General features: G+C 41.0%; 2 protein-coding genes across 11 annotated transcripts in view; one reads left to right on the forward strand and one right to left on the reverse strand.

The window, feature by feature from the left end:
• Positions 1-26,800, reverse strand: part of ZMIZ1 (zinc finger MIZ-type containing 1) — a 338,284-nt gene that overhangs the window by 52,136 nt on the left and 259,348 nt on the right. The window lies entirely within an intron of this gene.
• Positions 4,704-12,678, forward strand: LOC139595517 (BUD13 homolog). The gene is made up of 2 exons (XM_071438782.1): positions 4,704-4,854; positions 10,463-12,678. Exon 2 carries the CDS (start codon positions 11,241-11,243, stop codon positions 11,745-11,747), a length of 507 nt encoding a protein of 168 aa, XP_071294883.1. The 5' UTR covers positions 4,704-4,854; positions 10,463-11,240; the 3' UTR covers positions 11,748-12,678.

Raw genomic sequence — 26,800 nt, forward strand, 5'->3', positions numbered from 1 at the left:
TAATTTCCAAAACTGCTATGAGCTACCAGTCTTGAATAGATAAACAGGAGAATGATGTATGGATGCAAAGTTAGGCACTTAAATCTATATCTGACCAAGCACAACCCCTAAATGTGTATTTCCATTATGTGCCTAATCTTGTAGTCAATGAGGGTAATTCTGTGCTTACAGGAAAATCACACTTATGAACTATGAAGATGCAGAGATTTCTTAGAGGGAAGAAGAGCTTGCAACTCCTTCTAAAGACATGAAAGGGGTCATTATTCCTGAAAATGTGGCCTCTCCCTTATGCACCCACACTCAGGGAAGACCAGGCCCTGCTATAGAAACCATCTACTCTGCAGTAAGCAGAGCCCCACAAAGTGACTGCAGTGCTCCGATGAGTGCACCCAGCCAAGACACCCCACCGAAACCTCCAGCAACATCCACACCAGTCTTAAAGCTGCCTATTTAATTCCAACATCAGAAGTGGCTCTGGTAAAAAGTCAGCCAGGTATGAGAACACAGTGAGGAGTTTAACTGGAACAAAGTGCAGACTAATTGAAAAATCCTGCAGTGGAAAGAAATCAACTTTTCAAGTGGAAGTGCTTGGGCTTTTTTCTTCTTTAAAGGATGCTTTACAAAACCCTCAGAACAAAAAAACGCTTTATGTTTAATTTTTAACTAAGTGCCTTCCTGAGGTGTTGCAGACTGAACACAAATCAACAGATTATATGGATGGGTGAGAACCAGAAGACTACTGAAAACCCAAGCTGCCATAGCGGTTTAGGGTAGTAACAAACTCTAGATGTAATTTCAGGCTTGCTCATTTAAAAGAGACAAGTGCAGAATCCTCTAAAATTGAGGCTCCTGTTTTCATGTCTTAATTGTCTAATGGTTGTCTTTTCACCAAATAACAATCATAAGCAGTAGCTAGCTATCATTTCAGGGTACACCATCTTCTTTTCCCAGCAGCTACTCACATGCACTGTTAACACAGAACAAATTCCAAAGAGACTAACTGTAAAGTCATATTTGTGGGGCAGGAAAAAGAACCTGCTTTACCAAAAATGCACACAAGTACGGTACAAGAAACAACTGGATTTTCTCAAGTTAAATGGCCACACAAGAAAAATACTTATCGCCTGGGCCATTGCTGTGAATTAATCACACATTAGCACAACGAAGGGGTAGTAATTTTATTGCATTTGGACAAAGAAGAAGTAGCAATTTTATTGCATTTATCAAGCAGAAGGTCAAGAGAGGTGTTTAGGGAGGCATTTTAGAGCTCTGCTGTGACAAAAGGGGGCCATCGTTTCTTTATGTAACTAAATATGGTCACTGGGAAACTGTCAGCCTCACACGGAGCCTACAAAAAGCATTCCCTCCAGCTCTGTGAAATGTTCCAGCAACGAGTGTCAGTCTAAGCTGCTTCTCTATTAGCCAAGGAATCTGTCAACAAGCATTTGATCAAATTATACTCACCTTTTATCCCTGGCATATCATTACTAATGTGCCAGTGACAAAGGCCCCCCTCCCCCTTTCCAGCCGCCTGGAGATACAAATTCCTGCCTCACAGGGTTTCTTCCCTTGCCCACAGCCACTTGAGCTCGGGAAACACGAACAAAGTGTTCTGCCGAACACTTAACGCAGCCATCACGGAGTAATAGTGGATGAGTAATAGTGGATGCTGAGCACTGCCACAGCCGAGTGTAATTACTACAGAATCATCCATCTTAGAGGAGGCTATGATGGGAGAAGGGAGTTGCTCCTTCTGCACACCTATGTGCACTTGACAAGTAAGATAAAAAGCAACAACCCAATGGATCTGAGGGCATGAATCTGCAAACAAAAGCCAAACCTGCTTGGAAAAAAAAGCAGTGTAACTCCCGGAAAAAGAATATGCCAATGAGAGCATTGCTTTGGTGAGGTGAAGATAAGAACACATCTTAATGAGTTATTATTACCAATATCCAGTACGCAGATTTATAAAGGGAAAATGTAAACCATCAAAGAACAAAGAGGTCCTCAAGATAAGCTGGATGGTTTTATTCTACAAGTTATCTGGAGAGGACCCATGTTTTTAGAAACTAAGAGACTGCAGGTAAAAACCTAGGAAATTTACTCATCCCTATCAGCACTCATTATAGTTCAACCTTTCCTCCCTCAGGACATTTCAACTCATGTACCATGTATAATAAGCACTCTCTTCCCTGTGCTGGTACTTGTGCATGGAATGAAAACAAAGCTGTTTGTAGCCACCTTAGGAGTTACGAATTCCCCTCTGACCTGCTCTGTCCTCCCTCTAAAAGAGTCTGCTCTCTTCTGCTGGAACACACTGGGCAGCCTCCCCTCTCTCCTGCCCCATCCACCTCCAGTGCTCTGCTCTCTGCTCGCTAAGATGAATATATACCCTGCCAACACACATCTGGTACAGCTGGCTTCTGGAGAACATCACTTCCTGGGCTATTCAAGCAAGATAAAACAAACTCAAAATGAATTTACAGATTACACTATTCATCTTTAGTGTACTTAGTTACTGCTTTTTATGCTGACAGTATTAGGCGTATCTCAACTCATTTACACTCAAAGCACGAGAATTTCAGTATCATACTATAATGAACAGATAAAGCAGCAAGCACAAAGGACAGCTACAGATGGTGCCAACAGTCAGTCTCACCCTCTCATAGCACAGCCAAGCAGCTGCTTTTTCTCCCCCTCGGCCCCTCCTCCTTGTACAACAGGAGCACAGATTTTGCAGATGGACCATCCACACCGTCTCTCGCAGCCCCTTGCTGCGGCAGTTTAATGATCAGATTTAAATCGTGTTCCTCTGCTGCATTGCTACAATGTCCCTTGCATACAATGATGTGCCTTTCCTGCTTAAGTTGAACTCAACTGTTGCAATGAGAGGAAAGGAAGAATCCTTACATGTGCATACAGCCCCCAAGAAGCCCTGTACACAGCCCAGGTGTAAAACACAACCTGGTTAATATACCAAAATTGACATTTTCTTTCAACTCCTGTTCAGTCATAGAGGGCTCTGCTAGCTCATGCAAAAAGATACAGAATAATGGCAATCAAATAACGTACTGACAGTTTAAGTGTATTCACACATTTATTTGGCTTAAAGGGACACTCTCTGGGATGACTGGTGCAATATTTGACCTACTTTTCTCCATCTGCAAAACCTGTATCATTCTTAATGGGATTGCATTTCACTTTTAGCACTGATCTATTTCCATAGGAATAAATCAATACCGATTTGCTAATGACGACTGCGTTAAGAAACCAACACAGACATGAGCAGCCTCAGCTTTCACATTTGTGAAAAGCAGAAATATAGATTTAAAAACAAGAGGAATTTCAATTACAACTAGCCCAAGGGGTTTCCCTAAGGAAGCAAGAGAAAAAAATCAGTTCAGAGACATTCAGCTTGCTGCTACCCAGTCCCATTTTTGTTTTTCTATTCTTTGAAGAGGACCAGACATTACAAGAGTGGGTCTCAGCACAGAATGTGACTGACCTCTCCTTAAAAAACTCATAAATACTCCCATACACCCAAAGTTGGCAACACTTTAGGTCCTTCTGGACGTGTCCAATAGTCTTAAATTCTTTCATTGAAAAAAATCATAAGACATGGCAATGTATCCCCATTGGGATCCTGGGGACAGGAGGGGAAAGAAGGCTGGAAGGCAATTTTTTTTTTTTCCAGTCAGCCCAAGTCACATTCTAAGCATTTCTCTGCAACCACAGAGCTAAGCCTTGCTTGAAAGAGAAAGGAAGCAATTGTTATTTAATCCCCTGCCTCTAGGAGCCAAGTCTTTAAGAACATGCCAAATATCACAAGATTTGCGACACAATTATTAGGACCGGCCACATCCCCTGGTACTGCTCCTTTCCTGTAAGGGCCCTTTTGTGCCGAAAACCTGCCAGGCAGTACAGAGAGAAAGGCCCCCACTGCTTGCTCTGGGGCACCTTTCCATCCCTCACAGCCACGACTGCCCATCACCCAGCAGCAGCAGCACAACTGCTTTGTAAGTGCTGGGGCCCCTTCCATTAGGAAAATCAAGGAGCTTGAGCAGGATGAAGCCACAGATCATGCCCAGGTTGCTTGCCCCACTTAATACTTCTTGAAAACAAATGATGCTGGCATACCTGTAAATATTACATGATGGATGCTGATGATGCAGGTCAAACATAATTTTATAGCCATAGCACAGAAGATTGGTACAGCCCATGACAACCCTTTTTGGGCCAGGGACCAGAAAAAGTAAAGAAACCAGGGTGTGCAGTCAATGCTACCCCAGAGAGGCACTGCTGCATCTCCCCAGCTGCACCCAGCCCGGCCCTGGGAGCTGCAATCTCTGGCACTGCAAAGTGCCACAGTAAGCACCTCGAGTGCAGGAGCTGCAGCTCCCTAGAAAGCAAAATACAGAGAAGCACAGTGCTAATCTATTTACCCATTATGATACCCTAGTATTAGTTACAGCTTATCACCTCAGTAAATCGCTGCCTCTTGTTAGGGAACATGCTTAAAGGTGCAGCAAACTGTTATTTACAGGCAGACACTATATTTACAGCCACAAAGACAGGTGAGGAGGGGATAGGACAACAGCTCAGTAATTTCAATGCCTTTTGCTTCCCGGGAGACTGCTGGAAGAGCACAATAGGATTACTGCTTCCTTGCTGCAGTTAAGCTGCAGTAGATAGTTCAATAGGCAGACTGGCAGATCCGTATTTCTTATTCGCTGCAATGAAAATATTAGGAAAAAAGGAGGAGTTTGATTTGGAGAACTATCTGTTCAGCACCATCTCACTAGATTGCTTTCATGTCTCAGAAGAAATGCATTTGGCTGAAGAGATATTTACAGCGTAAGTAAGAAAATACATCCTTTTTCACCAATCATATCCATTAATTTTATATTGCTTTTAGAAACAAGTCTGTATTTTTTTACATGGAGAATTCCAGATAAGTAGAATAAAGAGCTACTGAGTGCTTTCTGCTCTGTCCTCTACAGACTGCAATCTAAATATAGTTTTTATAAAGCATCCAGTGAGGTATTTAGTGGGGAGGAAAGGGAAGCAGCAATGAGAAGAGAATGAGAAGAGTGGAAATAACTATTGTCTTGTTTATTTAGAGGAGTTATTCTTTCTACATAGAAAAATGGAGACTATATCATGTTTGGAAATATACACTGAAAATGTTAGCTACCTAAAGCTGAATGTGCTGACAGCATTAGAAAAATAAGGTCAATTGCATTAAAAGGATGGAATCCTTGCAATTTTGTGAAACTGAAAATCAGATGTCTTCCATGTGTTTTAAAAGCCATTTTGCTTTTAAAGAGCTAGGAAATGGAGAGAGGGAGAAACTGCTCATGTCAAACTATTTCAAGGATTGATTTTCCTGCAGCTCTCCTCCCTGCATACCCCAGCAGAGCATGGCAGTGGCTGGCTCACCTGTCGGTCAGGGCAGCAAAGCAAGGCCACAACCCCAGGATGTGACAGTCCATTAGCAGAGATTTGTGTTTGTCCCTCCTCTGCAGTTCTCTCAAGGTACTGCTCCGTGGCCTAACCCCGTGACAGAGGAGCCCTACCCTGTCATTACACCAGCTTCTGCTCGGTGTCTGCCTCAACACTGACAGCACAAAAGGAGTATACACAAAGCCAATTACAAAGCAAAAGAACTAATTTCTCAGCAGTCTGGCTGTTCAGCATGGACTCAAAGCAGTTCCCAGGGCATCCATCCCTCCTCCCAGGCCTGTCTGTCCTGCTGCCAGCAGATGCCCACTTCGCACACAGCAGCCCACGGCACAGAGCCAGTGCTTATCCCAGGGGCTTGCAGCCACCTCATCCCGGGAGGCTTGCACCCAGCTGGCTGCTTTTCTGGACACCTGAGCATTGTAGCTGCTCTTCTCCATCAGGCAAAATCAGTGATGTTAGCTGAGAAGTCCAAGTAAGTTGGATTAAATTGACTGATTTTATCTAAAAAGTGCCAACACAAACCTGCCCCCTGTAGGGAGGAGAGCCCCCTCCAAAGGCACACAGATTTAAAAAGTCCTCAATCCCAGCAAACTGCACAGCAAACTGCATGGAACTGAATTCCCCAGCAGAGCAAGGGGGCAGCTGGCTCAGATCCTCATTCAGGAGGCATGAACTGCCCTGCTAATGACAACAGGAACACAAAGTTGACAGCCACAATTCAACACTGTGGAACAGGGCATGGTACACATTTCTAACCCTAATATCTAAGTAGTGCCTTTTATCAAGAATGCCTCCTTCATTACTATAGCTACAGCTGTGTCCTGCAGAAATATACAGCTTTGCCCCAGTAGGATCTACAATGCAATTATGTATTACAATTAAAAAACAAAAAATCATGCAGGTTTGTAAGAAAATAGATAATGAAGGGAACACCTAATTAAACTGAATGTAGTATCACATTAATTAACAGAGGTTTTATTCAATAAAATCCTAACTGCAAACCTGAGAATTATTCAGCATGTGCTTTTAGGACTGCTGCATGAGACTGACACCATGTACAAAATCTGGTCTTGAATATGGGTCCAGCTTGCCTTGGCATATCTTCAATTCCTCACAATTACCTCTCAAGACACATATATATGTAGGCTTCCCCAAAGGCTTTTGCCAACTGGAATAGTTCATGCTGAAGACACAGATTTGAATTCTGCTATCCTCACCCCATGCCTTCAGTGGAACTGGGATTCCCTAATTTCCTTCTACACTTGCCAAAACTTGGCAGAGGATCTTACCAGATTCACTACATTAACTTTGAAGTAATACATTACAAAACATAGCAACAATGGCTCAATTTGGCAAGCACAAAACACTCTGTACAGATCCAGATAAAATACGTAAGCATCTCATTGAGGCTTAGCTCTGCCCAAGCTGCTACATCTGAAAATACAGCCCATTATATAAAGAGAAGACAACACTGGTGAAAGGCTACCAGCAAGTGAATCTTGGATAAGGCTTTTCAAGGAAATGCACTCCAATAGCATTAGACTGCTTGTTTTCTTACTCATCCAACTGTTGGTTTCACTGCTTAGACTTCAAACAACAGCATCTTTCATTACTGCTGCGCGCTTTTGTTTTGTAATGCCAGAGCTAGTCATCAACAGATTTCATACATAATCCAGACATCTGAAAAATGAGACTGACACACTTGAACCCATCTTTGTCTACAGATAAAGCAGTGACCTACAGGTGAGAGGCTCAGTTTCATTTAATCCATCCTCAGCCCTCCAATTACTATTGTAAACAACTCCTGAGCTAATACCACTACTGACATCTGAAAGTGCTAGGAAAAAAACCCAACAGATGAATTTAACAAGAGCTGGAACACAAGGGAGCCATGCACAATCACCACAACGATGCAAGTCTGGAAGAGGGAAAATCTGGTGTCTACCATTAAACAAAAGAAAGGAATAACTGCAGAACTGGAGGTGCAGCTTCCTAACCCAAATTATTCAAAAGAACCAAGAGGAAAGAAAAAAAATGAGTACCAAAATTGACTTTTCAGAAACAAATCATGCCTTACCTCTGTATTTTCTTTATGCTAGCAGACAACAGATCTTGAGCATAGACTAGTTTGATTTCAGTCAGGTTTAGTGCTGCTTAACATGACATTCTCATAAATAAACAAGGGAAATTAAGTCTAGCTGAACACAACACAACATGGCAGGAAACGTAACGCTTACCAAACTATTAAACCAATAGTCACTAATAGAAATGAGCATTACCAGATTGCTCAGAGGGCCAGTGAAGGAAGTAGCTGTGCTGTGCTGCCAAAGCACACCCAGCCAGCCTCCTTGACTGCATGAGTGGGACTCAAGCTTGGGAAATGCACAGTTCTTTCTCTCTACCCCACTATAATGCACAGCCACTGAAGGGGAAGAAAAGTAATCAGAATTATTAGAAAAAACCTATCAAAATACTCTGCAAGAAATGATTACATGGATTAGGGCTTTTGGTGGGTTTGGTTTGAACTTTTTTTTTTTTTTACAAGAGGGAAGACTGACAGCAGTGTTCTGATTTTCTGAGTAAGAAAGCATTAAGTGTATCCACAGAAGAAACACCAATAATATAGAGATAAAAAAGACACAGGTTAGATATCAGGAGCATTATAATGCTTTAAAATACCCTAAGGGGTAAGGTGAGGAATTTCCATAAATGGAGATGCAGAAGAAGGGTCAGATACAGATCTAGGGAGAATGGATTCTTCAGCTAAAAGCACAGATGAATTTTTGAAGTCTTCTAGAATCAAATGAAATCTGTGTTTGTGAACAGAGGAAATTCAATCAGTCTGCATTGGGAAAGTATTTAAACCTGGCTTGTATTCACAATTATCCCAAAAAGACATCTTAGCTAGTGTGGGGAGCTCCTGTAGAGACTGCTGAAGTGGCCATGCAGCTACATGGCTTACTGGCTAAGTTTTAAAGATGAAAGAAACTGAGAGCAGGTGATGTGCTGAAGGTCACACCATTTGTGACAGAACAGAGTCCCAGAACAGAGGGGATCCCACACCTTCCTCTCTTTGCAAGGAAAAACCACAACCACCACATCAAGGGGTTACTGCTCTGTGCCCGCAGTCTCTGTGCCTGCCATGGAACATTTTCAAACAACAACTGTAAAACATCTGGAGAGGCTTTCAAGGAGAGGAAAAAAATTACAAAAAACCACACAACCAAAATTTATAGCAGAAACGTGTTTCCAAAGTTAACACTGCACAGCCAGAACTCAGAAGAACCAAAAGCTATTTTAGGAACTTTAGGCTTTTTGGTTCTGCCGTCTTGCTTTTTGTTTTAACTTTACATTATTTTATATTTTTACAGGAAAAGAATGTTTTATCAGGTGTCCTCAGATTATTTCTTTTTTAATTTTTGTATGGCTAGTGTAATACAAACTTTGCCAACTTCTTGATAAGTGCTGAAGGAACAAAACTGCTTGCTTTCAAAGTTGGGGGTTACAGGACCATTTTTCATACTATCCAAACTTTGTAGTTGAACAGAACTAAGCTAGAAGTACCCTAACCCTATCCTTCCACTCTCTAAGTGCTGAATGTGAAAACAGTTAAGGACAGCATGAAACAGAAACTGAGCCTAGAGCAGTTTTTAGCTTAACTGATTTCTGCTCAAACAATACAGGGCAGACAGATGTGTGCATGCACTGCAGTTTCAAGGCAGCAGCGCTTCCCATCTCACTGCCCAGTTGATGAGGTAGTTTTCTAACAGAGTCATTACTTCTCCTTTTTCCCTCTGAGTCCTACCAACCCCACAAAACTTGTCATCTTCCTTTACTAGCAACCTGCTCTACTCCTCTGGTACTAATCACCTTTTCTTGAGAACTGCCTAATTAATTAACATTCAATTAATATACCAAAGTCAAATACCAAATAATTGTTCTCAAACTGCACTGGGAACTTGGTAACTAATCTCAGCAAGAGGAGGGCTTCTGTACCCTTAAAGTTCCATTTCCTATAGCTGTGTCTTCTGGGCTACTGAACGTTTCCCACCTGAAACATAGTAATATTACAGGAGCAGACTTTGTGAGCCATGGATGCTCTTGCTAAGGCATTCTGATACCCCTAAAGACTCCACATACACTATGTTTATTTCATTTATTACCAATAAAGCAAAAGTAGAAAATCATCTATGCTCTGTTACAATTAGGACCACAGAGAAAACCCAAGCTGGCATAAAATAAGAAACATCTAAACAACCCTACCCCCATCTTCAGATTATTTTAGTTGTAGTTTCACAATACAAAGTGTTCAGCAGCACTACTGCCTTGAGGCAGCCCCATCTTCTGCTGTCTGCGCCCATGCTCTGCTGCAGCCTGCACACTCCCAGCTGTGCTGAAGCATTTCTTTGTGTGACCACCCTGTGAACCCGACAGCGGGTTCTTTTAGTATTCGTCCTTTTTTTTTTTTAAATCCTTTTTTTTCCTCGTCTCTCTTACTTAAAAATCTTTTCCCCAGCCATGTATTTGGTTTTTCCCTGGCCACAGGAAGCGCAAGGCTCGGGCGCTCTGCAGAGGCGGGAGCCGGCAGCTGCTCCCCCCCCGCACAGGCGCTGCCCCACGCCGGGGCTCGAGTGCCACGGAGCAGCCTCAGTGCAATTAGCCGAGCTACAAGCGCACGGAGGGCTGCAGCAAGAGACTTGTATTTAAAAGCCTATCGACGAACATTAGTTTTAGACAGATTAGAAATTGCCGTTTCCTTGTCTTCAGGGGCATGTTTATCATTTTACATAGGTAGAAAGAAGTTGTCTACGGAAGAGGGGAGAGGTGTAAAAATGAATGTGGCTAATTGCTTTTTACAAGCATCTAGGGAAGAAGCCAGTAGAAATCACAGCCCAGACTGATTTTTCAATAGCTTTCGTTTCTCTGTCTGAAAATTAAAAAGAATTGGGGGAGAGGGAAAGGGTTATTTGTGACCACCTCTTCTTCTGGACATTTGCAGAAGAGCAGCCTGCCTAAATTCTCACAGAGGACACCTGGCCACCTCTCCCTGCACACAAGTGCCATAATTCCAGGGCTGGAGTGCTGTAAGATAATGTCATCACTGCTCCTTCCATCTATAAATAACTGCATTTGGATCTAGCCGAGTCACGTGGAAAAGCTGGTCAGCAACACATGCATGTGTGTATGTGAGCGTGCCTTTGGAAACCCAAATAATTCTAATAATATTGCATGGAATAAGCTTTAGCTTTCCAAATTTAGCTCTGGTCCATGCACTCACTGCGGCTCACAGAGGACTGCTATTATTTCTTTTTTTAAATACTATTCTTCCTTTGCAAGCTGCTGACTAGGGCATTAGCGGGGTAAAAAAAAAGCGTGCAAAAGCGTCTCGTGTGCTGCTGCGCAGACAGACTGCTCGGAGAGGCAGACAAGAATCAATTGCTCCGGCAGCTCGGCGAACCCGCCCGCCCCTCTCATTGACATCTCCTCTCAGCCCCTGAAAAGGCGCATGGGCCCGAGCGCGGCGGCGAGAGCGGTGGGCGGGTGCGAACGGCAGCCAGACAGCACCGCATGGACAGCACACGCTGGAGAGGCTCCTGATCCAGCACAGCATGGATGGCACACGCTGGAGAGGCTCCTGATCCAGCACAGCATGGATGGCACACGCTGGAGAGGCTCCTGATCCAGCCCAGCATGGATGGCACACGCTGGAGAGGCTCCTGATCCAGCACAGCATGGATGGCACACGCTGGAGAGGCTCCTGATCCAGCACCGCATGGATGGCACACGCTGGAGCCACTCCTGATCCAGCCCAGCATGGATGGCACACGCTGGAGAGGCTCCTGATCCAGCCCAGCACGGATCCCACACCGGAGCGGCTCCTGGCCCAGCCCAGCACGGATCCCACACCGGAGCGGCTCCTGGCCCGGCCCAGCACGGATCCCACACCGGAGCGGCTCCTGGCCCAGCCCAGCACGGATCCCACACCGGAGCGGCTCCTGGCCCGGCCCAGCACGGATCCCACACCGGAGCGGCTCCTGGCCCGGCCCAGCACGGATCCCACACCGGAGCGGCTCCTGGCCCAGCCCAGCACGGATCCCACACCGGAGCGGCTCCTGGCCCGGCCCAGCACGGATCCCACACTGCAGCGGCTCCTGATCCAGCCCAGCACGGATCCCACACTGCAGGGGCTCCCGATGCCGGCCGAGCGGCAGCTCCAGCCTGCTCTGCCTCTGCCTGCCGGGATCGGAGCGGGCTGGGGCGGCAGAGGAAGGAACACAGCCTAATCACTCACGGAACCAGATTTTAGCATCGATTTTCTACAGCAAATCTGTCAGAGCGGTGCAAAAGGATGATTTTAAAAATAAAACAAACAAATTTTTGTATGCTTAAACAATCCCACGGCAGTAGTAACAAACACGAATAGGAAACCATTTCCAATAAGCCGTATGGAGCTCCTCGGGGCATTTTCTGGGAAAATGACTGAAATACAACCTGACATGACCAACAGAGCCTGCAGTTTAAGCAAGGCTGTAATACCCACGAGACATTATCGGGGAAAGATTTTCATCTTTGGAAGCTAAAACTGAGGAGAGCATGTACTGAGGAGGAGAAGATACAGGAAGAGAGAGGGCAGCAAGGGACACTGAGTATTTCCCAAGACTTCAAGCACTGTTAATTCTGCAGAGCATTTCCCAGGGACAGAGATTCTGTTCCACTGCCTGTAGAAAGGCAGCAGTTTGTAAAAAAAGCACTGAGCAAACATCTTATCTAAACGGCAACCACATCAATTTCATGTTCCCAGAACATCTGGAAAGAAGAATCACAATCAGAATGGACATCAGAACATCAAATATTACTGTACAGCACACATTAAGATGCTGTCCAAGCAGCTGGTGAATAAAATTCTATCTTCTTAGTCAAAATAAATTTTGGATTAGCTCCTACTCCTACTGAAGTTGATTGAAAATATTCTAAGTCATTTTAGTGGTCTGAAGCTCAGTCTCTTACATTACATTTACACCTCTACCAATACAATCTTTTCTCCTTCAATACACCATTTCAAGTGTATGATACAAAATGTAACTTCTCCTTCATACATTAAGAAATACTTCCATGTTAGTCTAGCAGATGATATTTTTAATTTTACTCCTGTAAACTAAGAAATGTGGAAAAGTGGCTACAATAGAGGATAAAACCCAAGAGAAATTAGAGCAAAAGATAAGCTAATATGTTAAAGATAAGGTTTCTGAAAGGTTACAGATATGTTATTGCATACAGACTGTGCCTGGCTACTTAATGCCTGGGGCGTATATAAATGGCCTTTCACAAACACATAAGGACTGGCTCCTTCCAGAAGGAACTTGAAAGAAATGCAATAAAATTTCAAAACAAAGATGTCATGGACAAAAATTTCTCATGGATATTATCACAGGAATGTTTTCTGAAAGAAGCTGGTTGAATGAAAGAACAAATTTGTAGTCAAGTAATACAAAATTTTCTCCAAGGGGAATAGACTGTGGTAATTTTGAAAACATAAGGGGGGAGGAAGAGATGAGGAGAACCCTCAAGAGTATCAGAAGCCCAGGGAACAGGAAACGAGGGTGCTGTCTACTTAATGAGAATAGAGAAGGTAATTAGATGGGCTCCAAGAAGGTGGAATTTTATCATGTACTCCCACATCCCCCCTCTTGCTGCATGCTTTTCAACCTGTATTTTACTTTGAGAACAAGTTTCTACGACATTTTCTTCCTGATCAGAGGTTTTCCATGTAAGAAAGGTCTCCAAAAGCCAAATTATCTAAATTTGGCCCAATTCAAATAATATTTTAATGCAATACCCATCTAATCTGGCCTATTGCAATATAAAACAATCCATATTAGCAATCTGCAGTTTGATGCTATGAAAACTAGGAATTACAACACTTAAAAATATCACATAGTGTTGAGAACATCTTGTTTGTTCTCTCTTGGATTTCTCATGGATTCTTAAGATCAATTCAGGATACCAGCTCCAGTTCCACTGGCTGTCAAGAAGCAAAAGAAACAAAATAAAAAAGGCAGGCATTGCAGCTTGACTGGTGTTGGCCAAAACAAAATGGTAAAAACCTTTTTTTAACTTCCTACACAACATAGTTGTTCTCTCTCTGAGTCATATCTGTTCATGTTACCAAGAAAGCCCCACAGAACCAATATGGCTAGGGAAGAACAAGATGTATTTTCAACAAGACTTTTAGCTGATTCCAGTTGGTGCAAACCCTTTTTTCCCCCAGAAATTATAAAAGATGCAGAAGAAACACTCTGAATTTCAGCTTCCAGCTACTATAATTCATGAACAAGGGATATTTGGTGTTGAAAGGTAACAGCAGACATTGTCTGTCTTTATAAGAAGATAACTTTTGAAAGACCTTTCAAAAGTTTTCCTTCTACCTTTAGAAGTACTTACAGTCATTAGGCCAGAAATATTGTTGGTATTTCCACAATGTCCACAAAAATCCTATGTGTCAACACTAATACAAAACATTTTAAAGGTAGCAATAATAATAATAATAATAATAATAATAATAATAATAATAATAATAATAATAATAGAACAGGACAGAATATTTTCAAATTGTAAAATGCTTCAGTTTTCAAGAAGCGGTATTCACTTCTAAATATCCACGCACATGTTATTAATTATCTGTATCAATTATTGCATAACAGTATTCTACATCAGATGTTCCTCTAATGCAGAGTTGAGCACTACCAAGTGATCAAGACCATGCATTCTAAAAGATATACATGTAAACAAAGCACTTCTTTTATCTGCAAGTTGCTGATAAACACTAGCTAATCCTCACCTAATCCTGTGAAGAGAACATCATCCTAGCTTCACCAAGGGGGAATCTAAGGCAGTGAACTAATCCTTTGGGGAAAATACTCAGGTTAGAATGCCAGGGAGACAAGTTACTGGTGAGGGACACTGAGGCCCTTACTGGTAGGGCTATGTGAAAATTTCTGCTGCCAAGACTATCTCCACTTCCTGAGGAACCTCTCAGGGCAAATGGTGACAAAAAGACCAGGAAGGAGAGAGTGAGTTTGGACATCAATACAGAAACAGGATTTTCACATCCATACATCAGGGTGTCTTGAATGGAGAGGGGAATTTCTCTGGAGAAGGATAATGGCAGTCAACAAGGACATACATTCACAGTCATTCATAGCATCCTGAAGAGGAGAGGATCAATGTGCTCAACATCAGATGAGGGATTAAAGGCTCTTTTCCTAGCCTGGATGCAGACCACTAGACCATGCTAATCTGACAGGAGGAGTTCCTGCAAGGCAGCTGTAAAAAAGCACAGATTCATGTAGCAGAAAATAAAACAGGCATTCTAGAAACTCACTGCAAATTCTTGCCCAAGCAAACACATCACTGAATGCTGGAGAATAAATACCAACAAAGTGGCAAAGCCTAAAAATCTTCTTTTTTAAGTAGCCTTCCATGCACATGCCTGTTCTGGGAAAGCATTCCACTCTGCAGCCTGTGTGACACCCAGAGCAGGGACCACAGACAGCTCCAGCACCAGTCCATCAACCCAAGCAGATCATTAAATAGAGAGAAGAGGGTTCAAAGCTGAAACCTACCATCAAGCAATCAAAGCTTTAAAGTGAAATAGTCTAGTTCACTGCAGTATTTATAAAAGGTACTATCTCAAAGCTTTCACGGAGTACAGACTTAAGCCCCTGCTATTACAGACTGGAATAAACTAGTAGAGAAGGTACATTTGAGAAAGCCTTGTAAAGCAAAAATGCATTTCATCCTGGAAAAATCTAAGAATCAAAAAGGATAGCAGAACACAACATGAGTAAGCCAAAATGAACAGCTTGGTAAGATAAAAGGAATGCATTAAAAAGGCATAAAGACTTGATAAGAGAAGACTGGAAGAATGTTACATGATTTACAGCAAACATTTCTATAGGTATCCCGATGAAAGAAATGACAACTTTCTGTCAGACAGGTTCTTGACTAACAAGTTTCTGCAGATAGACACTGATTAAAAAACAACCAGCAAAATCCACAATCTAGACCCCTGTGGGCTAAGGTGAGGGAGAACAAGTAGAGAGAAGTACAAGCACTGCACTAATGAGCAGTAACAAAAGACCAATTAACAAAGAGAGTTGTTATGTCTTGCAACTGATATTGCTGTGTTCCAGACATGCTATGACTGCAAGTCATAAGGTCTTTACTAGAGACCTCTTTTAGTAAAGATGAGAAACTGCTGTCCAAGGCAACAAAAAAAGTATTTCCAATATGCTTACTTCATCAGATGCACCTTACAGGTGTCAGAGAAGACCCTTCCAGTGTTTGGACAGACAACATCAGCTCAGAAATTTTAAATAATAATCTAGCACACTTGTAGAACTGAAAACACAGCAATCTCAATCCTAACATACATGTGGGAAAGTTATAATTAACTCCAGATTCTAACCAAACCTTTTAAAAGCAGGAAACATTCCTTTTTTTAGACAAGGTCCCAGCAGGGTCTCACTGAACACAAGTCTTTCAACATCTTTATTCAATCTGATGATACTCTGCTTTTTTGTGGGGTTTTTTTTTATGCTTTAGAAAGTTGCATTTAATCCAAATAAAAACTGGCTACCTCATTATCACTTCTATTACTACAGAGAGGAACAAGTGGCATAGATATCCCTTAGATAAATATAAGCAAAGTGCAAAAAAGGCAGCATTAAGTAGTAAGGTGAAACAACTAAAGTATTAATCTGCTCCACTCTTTGGAGAAGAGACTGTCTCTTCAAAGATGTTTGCAGAGTGCTTAGCACAACAAGCACTCTGATTTAGATATGAGCACTAACCAAATAATAATAACTAATAACAGCAAATACTTTCACCTCAAGTTCTTCTGTACCTGGTACTAAAGTAATGGTGGAAAGAGTGAGGATCATACAAGAAACAAAGCCCAATGAAATATTAAGAGTCATAGTACCTATATCTGGTGAAATAATTCAGCATTCTAAATTATTAAAATATTTCAATATTTTATATGGAATATTGAATATTTCAATATTCTATATATATCAATATAGTTTGATATAATATATCAAAAATATTATGTTATCATGTGCTGGCTCATGACTTGCACCATAGGGACTTCTCAGTTTTGTGTTTACCTTGTTCAGTTTAAAACTCCATATTAAGAAATATTTTAGTTATTAATAGTAAAGTACACTCAGAGCAAGGCATAAGAAACTCCTAACAATGGCTACAAGAAAAAGGTTAGCTACTTGTAACCTTGCTTGAAACAGGGTAAACACAAGTAGCTAAGCCAAAGGCTTAACAAATAACAATGTGTAAGAAACAAAAGAGTAAACAGAAGAAAGGATGGACACAGTACAAGAGGGTGTGGTTCCCATGCACTAAAACCCTTGACAGGAATGGACACAAGAAGCAGGAGGTCACTGCTTGTGTTTGGAAACAGTGCACAAGACAGACCAGACCTGCAGAACAGCTCAGGAAAGAACAGGAGAAAAGGGAAGGAAACCTGGGGGGAAAAAAGTTTGTGTGGGCAGTGGGAAGTGAAACAGTCTCATGTTGCATGAGCTCTCCCATTATTCCCTTGCACACCTGCCATGTCCCAGTTTAAGAACAACTTGTCTACCAAGGACCAGAAAAAAATGAGCTCCCAACAGGCACTGGAGGATGCTCAATTCCCAGACCTGCTAACCCCTGCAGGCTGAAGGAAGCTGTGAGTCAAGTCAGCAGCACAAGCAGCAATTCAAACACTAACTGCCCAACTCCTAAGATTTTATTTCAATTAGCCCATGTTATTTTTACATGCACAGAAGTTATCTACAGTGATTTCTTTGCACAAAGAGTGATTACATTGGGGTTCTTTGATGATTTATAACTAACCCAAATTTTCAGTTCCAAACAAATTCAAGTCTAACTGGTGATGACTGAACTTGAGAAAATTTATGTATAAAAATGCTCAAGCATCTTGGATATTTGACCAAAAGTGATGATACGAGCCTCGCTCCCCCTTACTCTAAGTAGGCACTGTAGTTCAGAAAGCAGATGGACCCCATTTAGATTTAATTGAGACTTCAGTAACTGCAAGTCAAGCCAGAACACAGGTGTACCTTAGCTGACCCTGACTGCCTGTGTAACCACAGGAGCCAGAGCCTCAGGCAGGGATGTGAGGTGTGCACACCTCTAACCAGCTAGCTCAAGGAGCAGACAGGGATGTGATGGAATAAATGGCATCACAAATATTTAACCTTTAGAGGAAAAATTGAGATACTATTTCATGTTATTCATGTGAATTCCAACTTCTCTATTGCTCACAATATGATTTCAGGTTTTACAGCTTGCATAGTTCATTAGAAAAATGAACTATGAAGAACACCAAAAAAAATCATGTAACTGAACATTTAAGCTGTGTATTACTCCACTATTTGTAAATTAGTATTCCGTTTTGAACAGCTACACTAAAATAAGTTGCAGTCAATTTAAATTAGATCAGTTCAACAGTAACATATTCAAAATTATCCACTTCAGCAATTTCTCTTCCATATTTTTTCAGGTGGGAAATATCACACACTTTTGATAGCAGAACATGCAAACATCCTGAGAGGAAGCACAGGACAAGGGATGCACTGGAGGAAATGCTGTGATTTTTCTGATACATAGAGTATGCAGCTGAAATCCACAGCTCTGTGACAGACCCTGCTAACATGACTGATTTCTGTGTCCCTGTGACTGGCACCAGCTGCTGAAGAGGTCTGGCCTCCCTGTGCTGCCTGGGCTTTGCCTGCTCAGCTGGGAAGGGGGGCTGGCGCCTGAGCACACTGCTCAGCAGCCAAAGCTGGGAGCACTTCAAACATGGGCAGACACAAGGAGAACTTCTGAGATTTTCTCTTCTAAAGCCAAGGAGGTCCCTTGTGAGTACTTACAAACCACAGTTATTCCGCTGCGTATCAGCTTAGCCAACACTGGGGAGATTTTTTTTTAAAGACAAAAGAATCTTGATGACTTTGCTACTCAAAGGCCACCATCTTGCCAACTGGGAAACACTGCTCTAGAAGCAAAAGATCAATAGTTTTTTCTTCTTCATAAATGAAGTCCTAGCCTGCTCTCTGAAGTACATATAGAGTTTTAAATACACACAAACAGATTCCTTCTTTCCTTCCTCATTTTTTCCTTTCCCTCTTTTCTCCCCCTTCAGTTTTAGATGCCTACTTTGTTAAATTTCAGCCTGAATTGTTAAAACCCAACAAAAGGATAAGTCCCAAGGCCAGTCTCATGATTAGTATGATGAGCCCTAACAATCCTGCCTTTATTAGAAATATACCTAAAATTCAGCTCCAATGTACTGATCCGTGTAGGACTAATTAAAAAATGCTCTGACAAGCACTTTAATTCCACAAAGACTGAGTGGTAAAATTATCTTTATAACTGCTGAAATAAATTTGGTGGTACAATACTGGTTAGAGCATATGACAAAGACTTGCTTTTTTATTTTCCTGGTGATCCTGCCAAAGAGATGCTTCTTAAACCAAAGAAACAATCTATAAACCAAGTGCAAGAGGGATCTGTTAATTTAAATAATTGTTTTTTCCTCAAGTTACCTCAACTTGTTGAACTGCAATTCTCACTTTTAACTAGATACTATAGTTTTTCATGAGACATCTTTTGATTTCTAGAGCTCTGAAGACCGGACTTTGCAAGGCAGATGTCTTGAGAAACGATCAGAAAATGTTATAAGGAGCACTTGTTTTAATAGCCATTGCAACACCCTGGAGTTAAAAACAGAATACATCAGAAGTTTTTTATAATGGCCAATAAATTTTGTCATCTCATTAGATTTTACTGCATGTGTGTTTTTAAAGCAAAAAAAAGATGAATTCTCTCAAAACCTGCAACAAAACTGGATTATTCTCACATGAAAGGCAGGTAGGCAAAACCACAAAGTTACCAACTCATACCTGGAATAAGTTGTAAAATGAAACACAACTGAAGCCAATCAAGGTACCCTAAACTAGACATCCGCTGGTTTCAGAAGTTGAAGTTATCATATTCCAAACTGAAAGATAGGTCATGAGGTCACAGAGGCCTCTATACTCAGAGGAGGCGAGCATGTGTATTATATTTATGCACTCAATAAAGGATAAAACTGTAATTTCATGGCATTATTTGCAAGGTGCAGCAAAAGGTAAATAATAACAGGCTGAAATATGAATTTGATTTTGCTTCTCACTTCCTCTGCAAGCATGAGGCAGTTCTTAGTAGAAAGATGAGATGCCAGAGAACAAAAATCTCCTAAAACAGACACTCTACTAGAGAGGCTCAACAGAGCCTTGCTGTCCAGGAAGATGATCTATGGTACTATCACAGACAAGGCTAATTGGACACTGGATGCTTGACTCAAACCCTCAGATTACTGTCAAGAAATCAATCATTATATTTTTAAAATAATAAAAAAATAAATATAATAAGCACAGAAAGTGTGCTTTGGAGAAAAAACTAGTTATAGCAAAAGTTGCTTTGTCGGTGAGTCCAAAAATACAGCTTCACTCACTCACAAGAGAAACTATTCATGGACAGAAAGAACACTGCATAATTTGCAGGTCTTTGCAGGGCTTCCACCTCTCCACCCCAAGACTCCCTTTTCCTCAAAACAGCATGAGCCAGACAGAGCTTTATGCCCCCCTACCAGTCTTGAATATTTTAGGTCTTGTGTGAGTGAATCGTAAAGAACTGGGACACAAAGTTCAGTTTAACCAACTGCCAAACAGGAAAGCACTCATTACTCCTTTAAAAGCATCCTTTGTGCAAATGACTACAGTAGAGCATGATGAATCAAAACAAGAAAAAAAATCTACACAGGCAACATGACCAGTCCATCTCTCCAGCCCAGTGCAAGCAGCAGGCAGACAATACTGCCTCCTTCAGCTGCTTTCTCAAACTGACCTCCTTGAGTGTGAAGCCCCAGTATCATATTTATAAAAACAGACTGCAAGGGCAGACAGCTGGCTTGCACTAGAATGTCAGCAAAACCCCTGCTTTTATTGCTGATGTGAAATTTGAGTCTTATGAACAAGATATTTGGAAAGCTTGTTCAAGGAAAGGTGGACCAATCTGTAATTTCAGCAGTTACAGCACCAGACCAGAGCTCCATGAGTTTTTTTACCACATGCTTTACAATTCAAGAGGATGTAGGTTAATTGCACTCTGCACTGGCAACAGAAACAGTAACAGAAACAACTTCTCCTTCATGGGGCTGAGTTTAGCCCATTGCTTTCTTCAACAGTGAAACACCTGAGGTGTGCAGAGCCCCAGTTTAAAGGGTTTCAGATGAGCTCACTGAAAACATTGAACTGACCATACGAGAGGCAAAGCAGCACAGACCTTGGAAGGTGCCAGTGAAACCAGGCCTGAAGTGAAGCTTGCTCATGTAACTCAACTGCCCTTCTGAAGAGCCTTGGACAAACCCCCTGGCAACAGACTCCCCAGAAGCTTGGGGGTGATGGGATCTGCAGCAAACTGCACAGTCCCCCCTTGGAGCTGCTTAACGGGAACACAAAACCAGAACCAGCAGTCCTGAATACAGCAAACAATGAACAGGCCATGGGGGACCAAAATCACATCAAAAATGAAAGCTGTTTAATGCATTCATCCAGTCTCTGGAAAGTATTTAAAAGTAACATGAAAGAGTTGCAGATGGCACGTTTCTGGGTTAAAAAAAGACAATATGGAGAGAAAAAAAAAGGGGAACGGACAAGTGGATGCCACGCTACTTTTTGTTTTGATGAAAATGACCATTTGTACAAGGTTAAAATATGAGTGGATTTTAAATATGTACAACCTTTCAGGATAAGGGCACAGCACTGTAAAAATTACTCAAAATCATCAATTTTGATAATGAAAAGAAACATGGGACATAAGAAGTAAACAACAATAGCACTTTAATTACTGCTACTAAAGTCAAAGGCTCATTGTTCAATGAAATAATAGTATGGTTTTGGTTTCTCTGTCTTAAAAAGCTAAACAAGCAATTATAGATTCAGAGATCAGCAAGCACGACTGAAGAAACACAAAGATACCTGAGTGAGTAAACAGTAAAAAACTACATTATTGCTAAACACCAAGAGTCATGGAAAAGTTACACTTGATGGAAAGGTTTCAAAATTATGTTACTGGTATTCAGAAAAGACTACATGTGTTTTTACTACTGCTAGTTTTTTTCCTTCACACAGTCAAGTGCATTGAAATACCTATTCCAAATATTTATGAAGCCAAGAACAGACTGAAACTCAAAGTAAAATTAAGCATTTATATGCACACGCTCACTGACATTGGAAAATATAAATGACATAAATGGACATTAAACATTAGCTCTTGTTCTTAGAAGTATAGCAAGTTTCACACATTTGTCACATGTGACATCTATAATTAAAAGTGCAAGAGAAAAAAACTAATTTTTTGAAATGTAGGTTACTAACTTCAAAAAAGACCTAGGAATTATTCTTACCTAACGATTCCATTCAATGTTTACCTCTCCAATGAAAGCAACAAACATAAACTTCATGTATTAGCTAAAAATGAAACAGACTTAGCTAAAAAAAAAAAAAAAAAGTGACTAACTGGAAAATCAGGATTAGCAAACTGAAGGCCAGAAAATAAGAACTGAATCATACTGATTCCTATATAAAGCACTGGAGCAGTGCATTTTAAATCAATCTGTTCATTCTAGGCAATATGTACAGTGGGACAATTATTTGTTTTCTTTTCTCCAATGTTTAGTCACCATAAAAACCCTCTACATGAAAACAGCTTGTGCTTTAAAGTTCTAATGAAGCTCATAAAAAATTAATAGAATGCAAAGAAGGAAACATGATGATGCATAGAGAGCGCGTGGCCAAAAGACAAGTATGTGCAGGTCACATTGGTAACATGCTTATCTTACATTTGCATCTAAGGCAGCATTTGGAACCTGAAGGCTGGATTATAGAATGCGTATCAGGAGTTGGTAGCTATCATGTCTAAAATGCACATGAATTGCAGAGAATGTATTCAAGTTTCTATATTCTAGGCAATGGGAGAAACAAGTACAATAAAATGAACTCCCCTGGTGAAATCTTCAGTGTGCCAGAAGAATGGCAAAACCAACATCAATTGCTGCAAGGATAGGATTTTATCTGTTAAAAATTCTGTTTACTTTTCTAGGGCCATGGATGTTGGTCTTGCCCTCTCCAGCACAAAACAACAACCCTTTGGTTCCTGGGCAGAGTGGAAGTTCCAGACCTGTGTCAGGCTGTCAGCCCCACTCCACACCCCAGTCCCACATGCACACACTTCCCATGGTGGGCATTAGAAATCCAGAGGGCCCCTCAACCACAGCAGCTCATCAAGGAGGAGACACCAGTGCAGAGCTTATTCCAGTCCTTTACCCTGGAAAACCAAGTGACTTATAAAGGACAGAATCCTGCAGTAAATTTGCTATAGAGTCTTCTCCACTCACCTGGCATTTCTCTATATCCTCCCAGCAAACTTACATAGGGTTGCTCTTTCAAAATCATGTTGAATTGGGCCAGTAGAACTATTTTCTGTCTTCCTAGCAACAAATGCTAAGGTTGCTAAGGTTTGCTTAGGCTAAATTGCGTTTTGATGTCTTATTTATGATACACTATTTCCTCCTGATACCTTAAGAAGAAGTGTAAATACACAAGCAGCAGCAACAAATCAGATGAAAAACAGTATTGGAGAATGCAGTTCAGAACTGTATTTGATTCATAAATCCTTAGCTTATGCTATCAACGAGGGAATCAAACTCTGATAAGCAAATCTAAAGAGGCTTTTTTAAGGTTCCTCATTTATCCTCTTTAATCTTTAGACTGCCTGTTCTAAAACATATGATGAGAATAGGAAACTACTGTGAACTAATGTTCATTAACACCAGAGGTTGGGGAAGAAAGAAATCAGGTGCAGGTAGCAAATAATGAGAATCCCATTCATGTTTAAGAGCTGTGTTTGTTCAGAACTAGATGTGGTAGATTGCTGACAAGGAAAAGAAAGAAGATGATCAGACATAATAGTAGGCATTGTTTTCAAAGATGCTCTTCTCTAATAAAACAATAACCTTCTAGACTTCACTATTCAGGATAAAACTGAAAACAAAAACCTCCTCCCTGACAGAGGAAACTACATCTCTCCACTGCATACACTGACACACTCCTAGTATCTTTTTGAATGAAGTATGTGCAACTCAACAATATATCTTGCTATAAACTGTCTACATGATTACATTTGCAGCTGCCATTTCTCTGTAATTTAATGCTAATTCTTTCATGTTTATATTTGATGCTTTTAATACTATTGTTTTCTAAGGCATTTCAAAAAAGTATTTACCTCAATGAGCCTGTACAGATGAAATTAAATTAAACAAAACAAAAACAGTTGCATGAGCCTCTCTGCTGTCAACACTGACTAGACTGTCTACAAAACCAATCTGCAGCACTCCTCAAGCATATTAGTAAGCAACAGGCAAGCTGCTAAGCTCAAAAAGGATGAAATTACAAATACTAATGAGTCATAAGAAGACAGATAGAAACTAAAATTGTAAGTTGATTAAAGATATCCTTCCATTGACAGGAACAGTGAAAGCAACCGTAAGGCACGTACTAATCCAGTTCTACCATCAACTGGTTAAGACTACTGGTGTGTCAAGATCAATCATTTCAGTCTTGTTTAAAATCATTCTTTTCTTATGCCCTTTTGCTACTCACATCTGTCCTAACTATTATATACCTGTTTATTTAAAGAAAAGGAACATATGGCACCAGAGACACAGAGATAGCAAATGCAGACTAATGGGTGCAGCTGTCACACAGGAAAGGCAGGCAGGTACATTTGCCCATCTGCCTTTGCACACGCAGAGAGCAGAACATTGGCCACTCCCTTCCCTGAGCAGGAGAGAAACCTTGAAAACCTGCTCTCAAAATTGAGACAAAATGCTGCTATCTCCTTGGACATCAACTCTTCACAGGTTTTGTTAGCTGAACTTATCAAAGTCAGTCACAAACACTCTTGGCAAGTATAAGCTTATAAAGCAAAAAAGCACATCTGAACTTCACTATTGCTACTAGACACTTGATTTTCCCCTCACTTGTACCTCATACCTTCTTTAACTTAAGGAGTTCTTCCTCAGCCTGGCTTACATCAGATTCAGGTGTGTTGCCTGTCACTGTTGGTATGTTAGCATTTGTTATTCCCGTGCTCATGGACTTCAGCTATCTTGCTTAGGTTTTGGATGTTATGACTCTTTACTCAGCTGCCTTTATTCTGAAATTGGATTACTAGCAGCAGCTTTAGTTATGCAGCCCAAAAGGAGCACACATCATCTTTCTTGCTGACAGACACAACGTTTCTGCAGAGAGAAAACACACTGTCTCTGGGGGAAGGAGTTCTTCATGTCAGTGAAGCAGTGTGCAGGGATCAGGATCACCATGCTGGCTACTTGCAACAGCATGTCCCAGTCCTGAGTGCATTTCACCCAAGCTGAGCTTTTTATAGAACTGCAGCTGTTAAAGTATTGCCTGAACTTAAACTCTCCCACTTTCCCTGTTCCAATGAAAATAGAAACTTTTAATAGTAATTAATAGAAATTAAAGAATTCAGTTTGTGATTAAGAGATGAATTCTACAATTACTGAAACCAAATGAAATTACTGAATTGTTTTTACTCTAAATTGTTATTTCAATAAAGCAGCATGCAGATGAGAACACAATTCATTTTCAAATGGAACAACTACCTACAGCAATACAATCAAAGTAATCTGCACTGTGGCCTCCTCCCTGCATGCACACAGTGCACAGAACAGGTGAGCACTGACAGGTTACACTTCTGAGTTCAGCACAGGCTTCCTCAGGTAGGGAAAGGACACTGCTCTGCAAATAGGCTCCACACAGGAACCAATTTCAGCCCCACTTTGGGGAACACGTTGGTTTCACTGAACTGTAACATCAACAGTCAACTCCTGCTAGATTAACAACATTTTAGAGAGGCTAAACATGAAATTCTACACAAGTGATTATCAAATGCTAGAGAGAAATAATTATCACACCTAAAGTGCTAGAATATGGAGAGATGTCTCATGTTATTGTCATTTGATCCAAATATTGATCTATTTGTCAAAACCTAAAAGATAAGGAAAAAACCCAAAATACAAACACATTTCTACAGAAGCAAATCGACAGAGAAGAAGAAGACTAGCAGCAATACTGTCTTTGAACAGATCTTTAAAACACAGTTAAAGACCATTTGTCTGGAAAAAAAGGACCACATCAGTTTTTTGGACCACACAATCATTTTAATTCATTTACAAAAAGCTTACAGATGTGGCTTAGCCAGGAGTTGCTCAAGTTGCAAATATGCCCTGCTCTGGCAAGTTTCAATTTTTTCCCAAAGGGTAGGTCACTGCACAGAAGGACAAAAAAACACCCAACCAAGCAGCCTTGGGAATACATGAAAACCACTTTTCACTCAGAGATAGAATTGAATATTTTTGTACTAAAACCAGGCTAAACTGCTTCTTCAGGAAATTATCAAAGGCAACATAGCTGAGGTTGCTGAACAAGAGGGGTTGGGATGCATTTTGGGCATCCATTTTGGGCAACTGAAACTCAGGGAATATGGAAGATGTTGCTATCAATAATGTCAAACCCACTTAAATTGAGTTCATACTTTCTTTGACAGTCCTTTGAACTTGAAACTCAAGATGAAACTTAGGATAAGATCAAGTCCTCCTGGACTGAAACCTATGAATTACATACAGAACTGCACCAGACTGATCCTAAAACCCCTCTCAAGGAGTAAAGCCATATTTACATATTTCCATAGTGCTGAGAAGACTCTCTTGAGTGAATGAATAACATTTTGGTGTAGTTCAAATGATTACCAGTCTTTTTACCAGCCAGCCTTTCTTTTTCCCTACAGAATTTGTAGACTAGGCAGGTTTACCATTATTCATGGATGATCCATGACAAAGAAAATGATGCTATGGGCAAGGAGACTATTTCAGAGAGATATACTGATGTGCATCCAGGAGAGATTATTTGGAAATACATTTGTTAGAACACACACCCTAGCAAACCTTGTAAATTAGCATTTTCATGGCAACTACACTGACAAAACACACAATCCCAGTCTGTATGCACAGTATCAGAGAGCAACAGAGCACTGGCCAAAAAATAGCACTCAGTAAAAACCTTGGGAAGTTCCAATAGGCAGTAAGAGATAGTTACTTTCAGGAGCATGGTTCTTGCCTCCTCCATTCCTTGGG

The sequence above is a fragment of the Agelaius tricolor genome, unplaced genomic scaffold, assembly GCF_023055355.1.
Source record: "Agelaius tricolor isolate 1412-34295 unplaced genomic scaffold, bAgeTri1.0.p SCAF_13, whole genome shotgun sequence".
Taxonomy (NCBI): Eukaryota; Metazoa; Chordata; class Aves; order Passeriformes; family Icteridae; genus Agelaius; species Agelaius tricolor.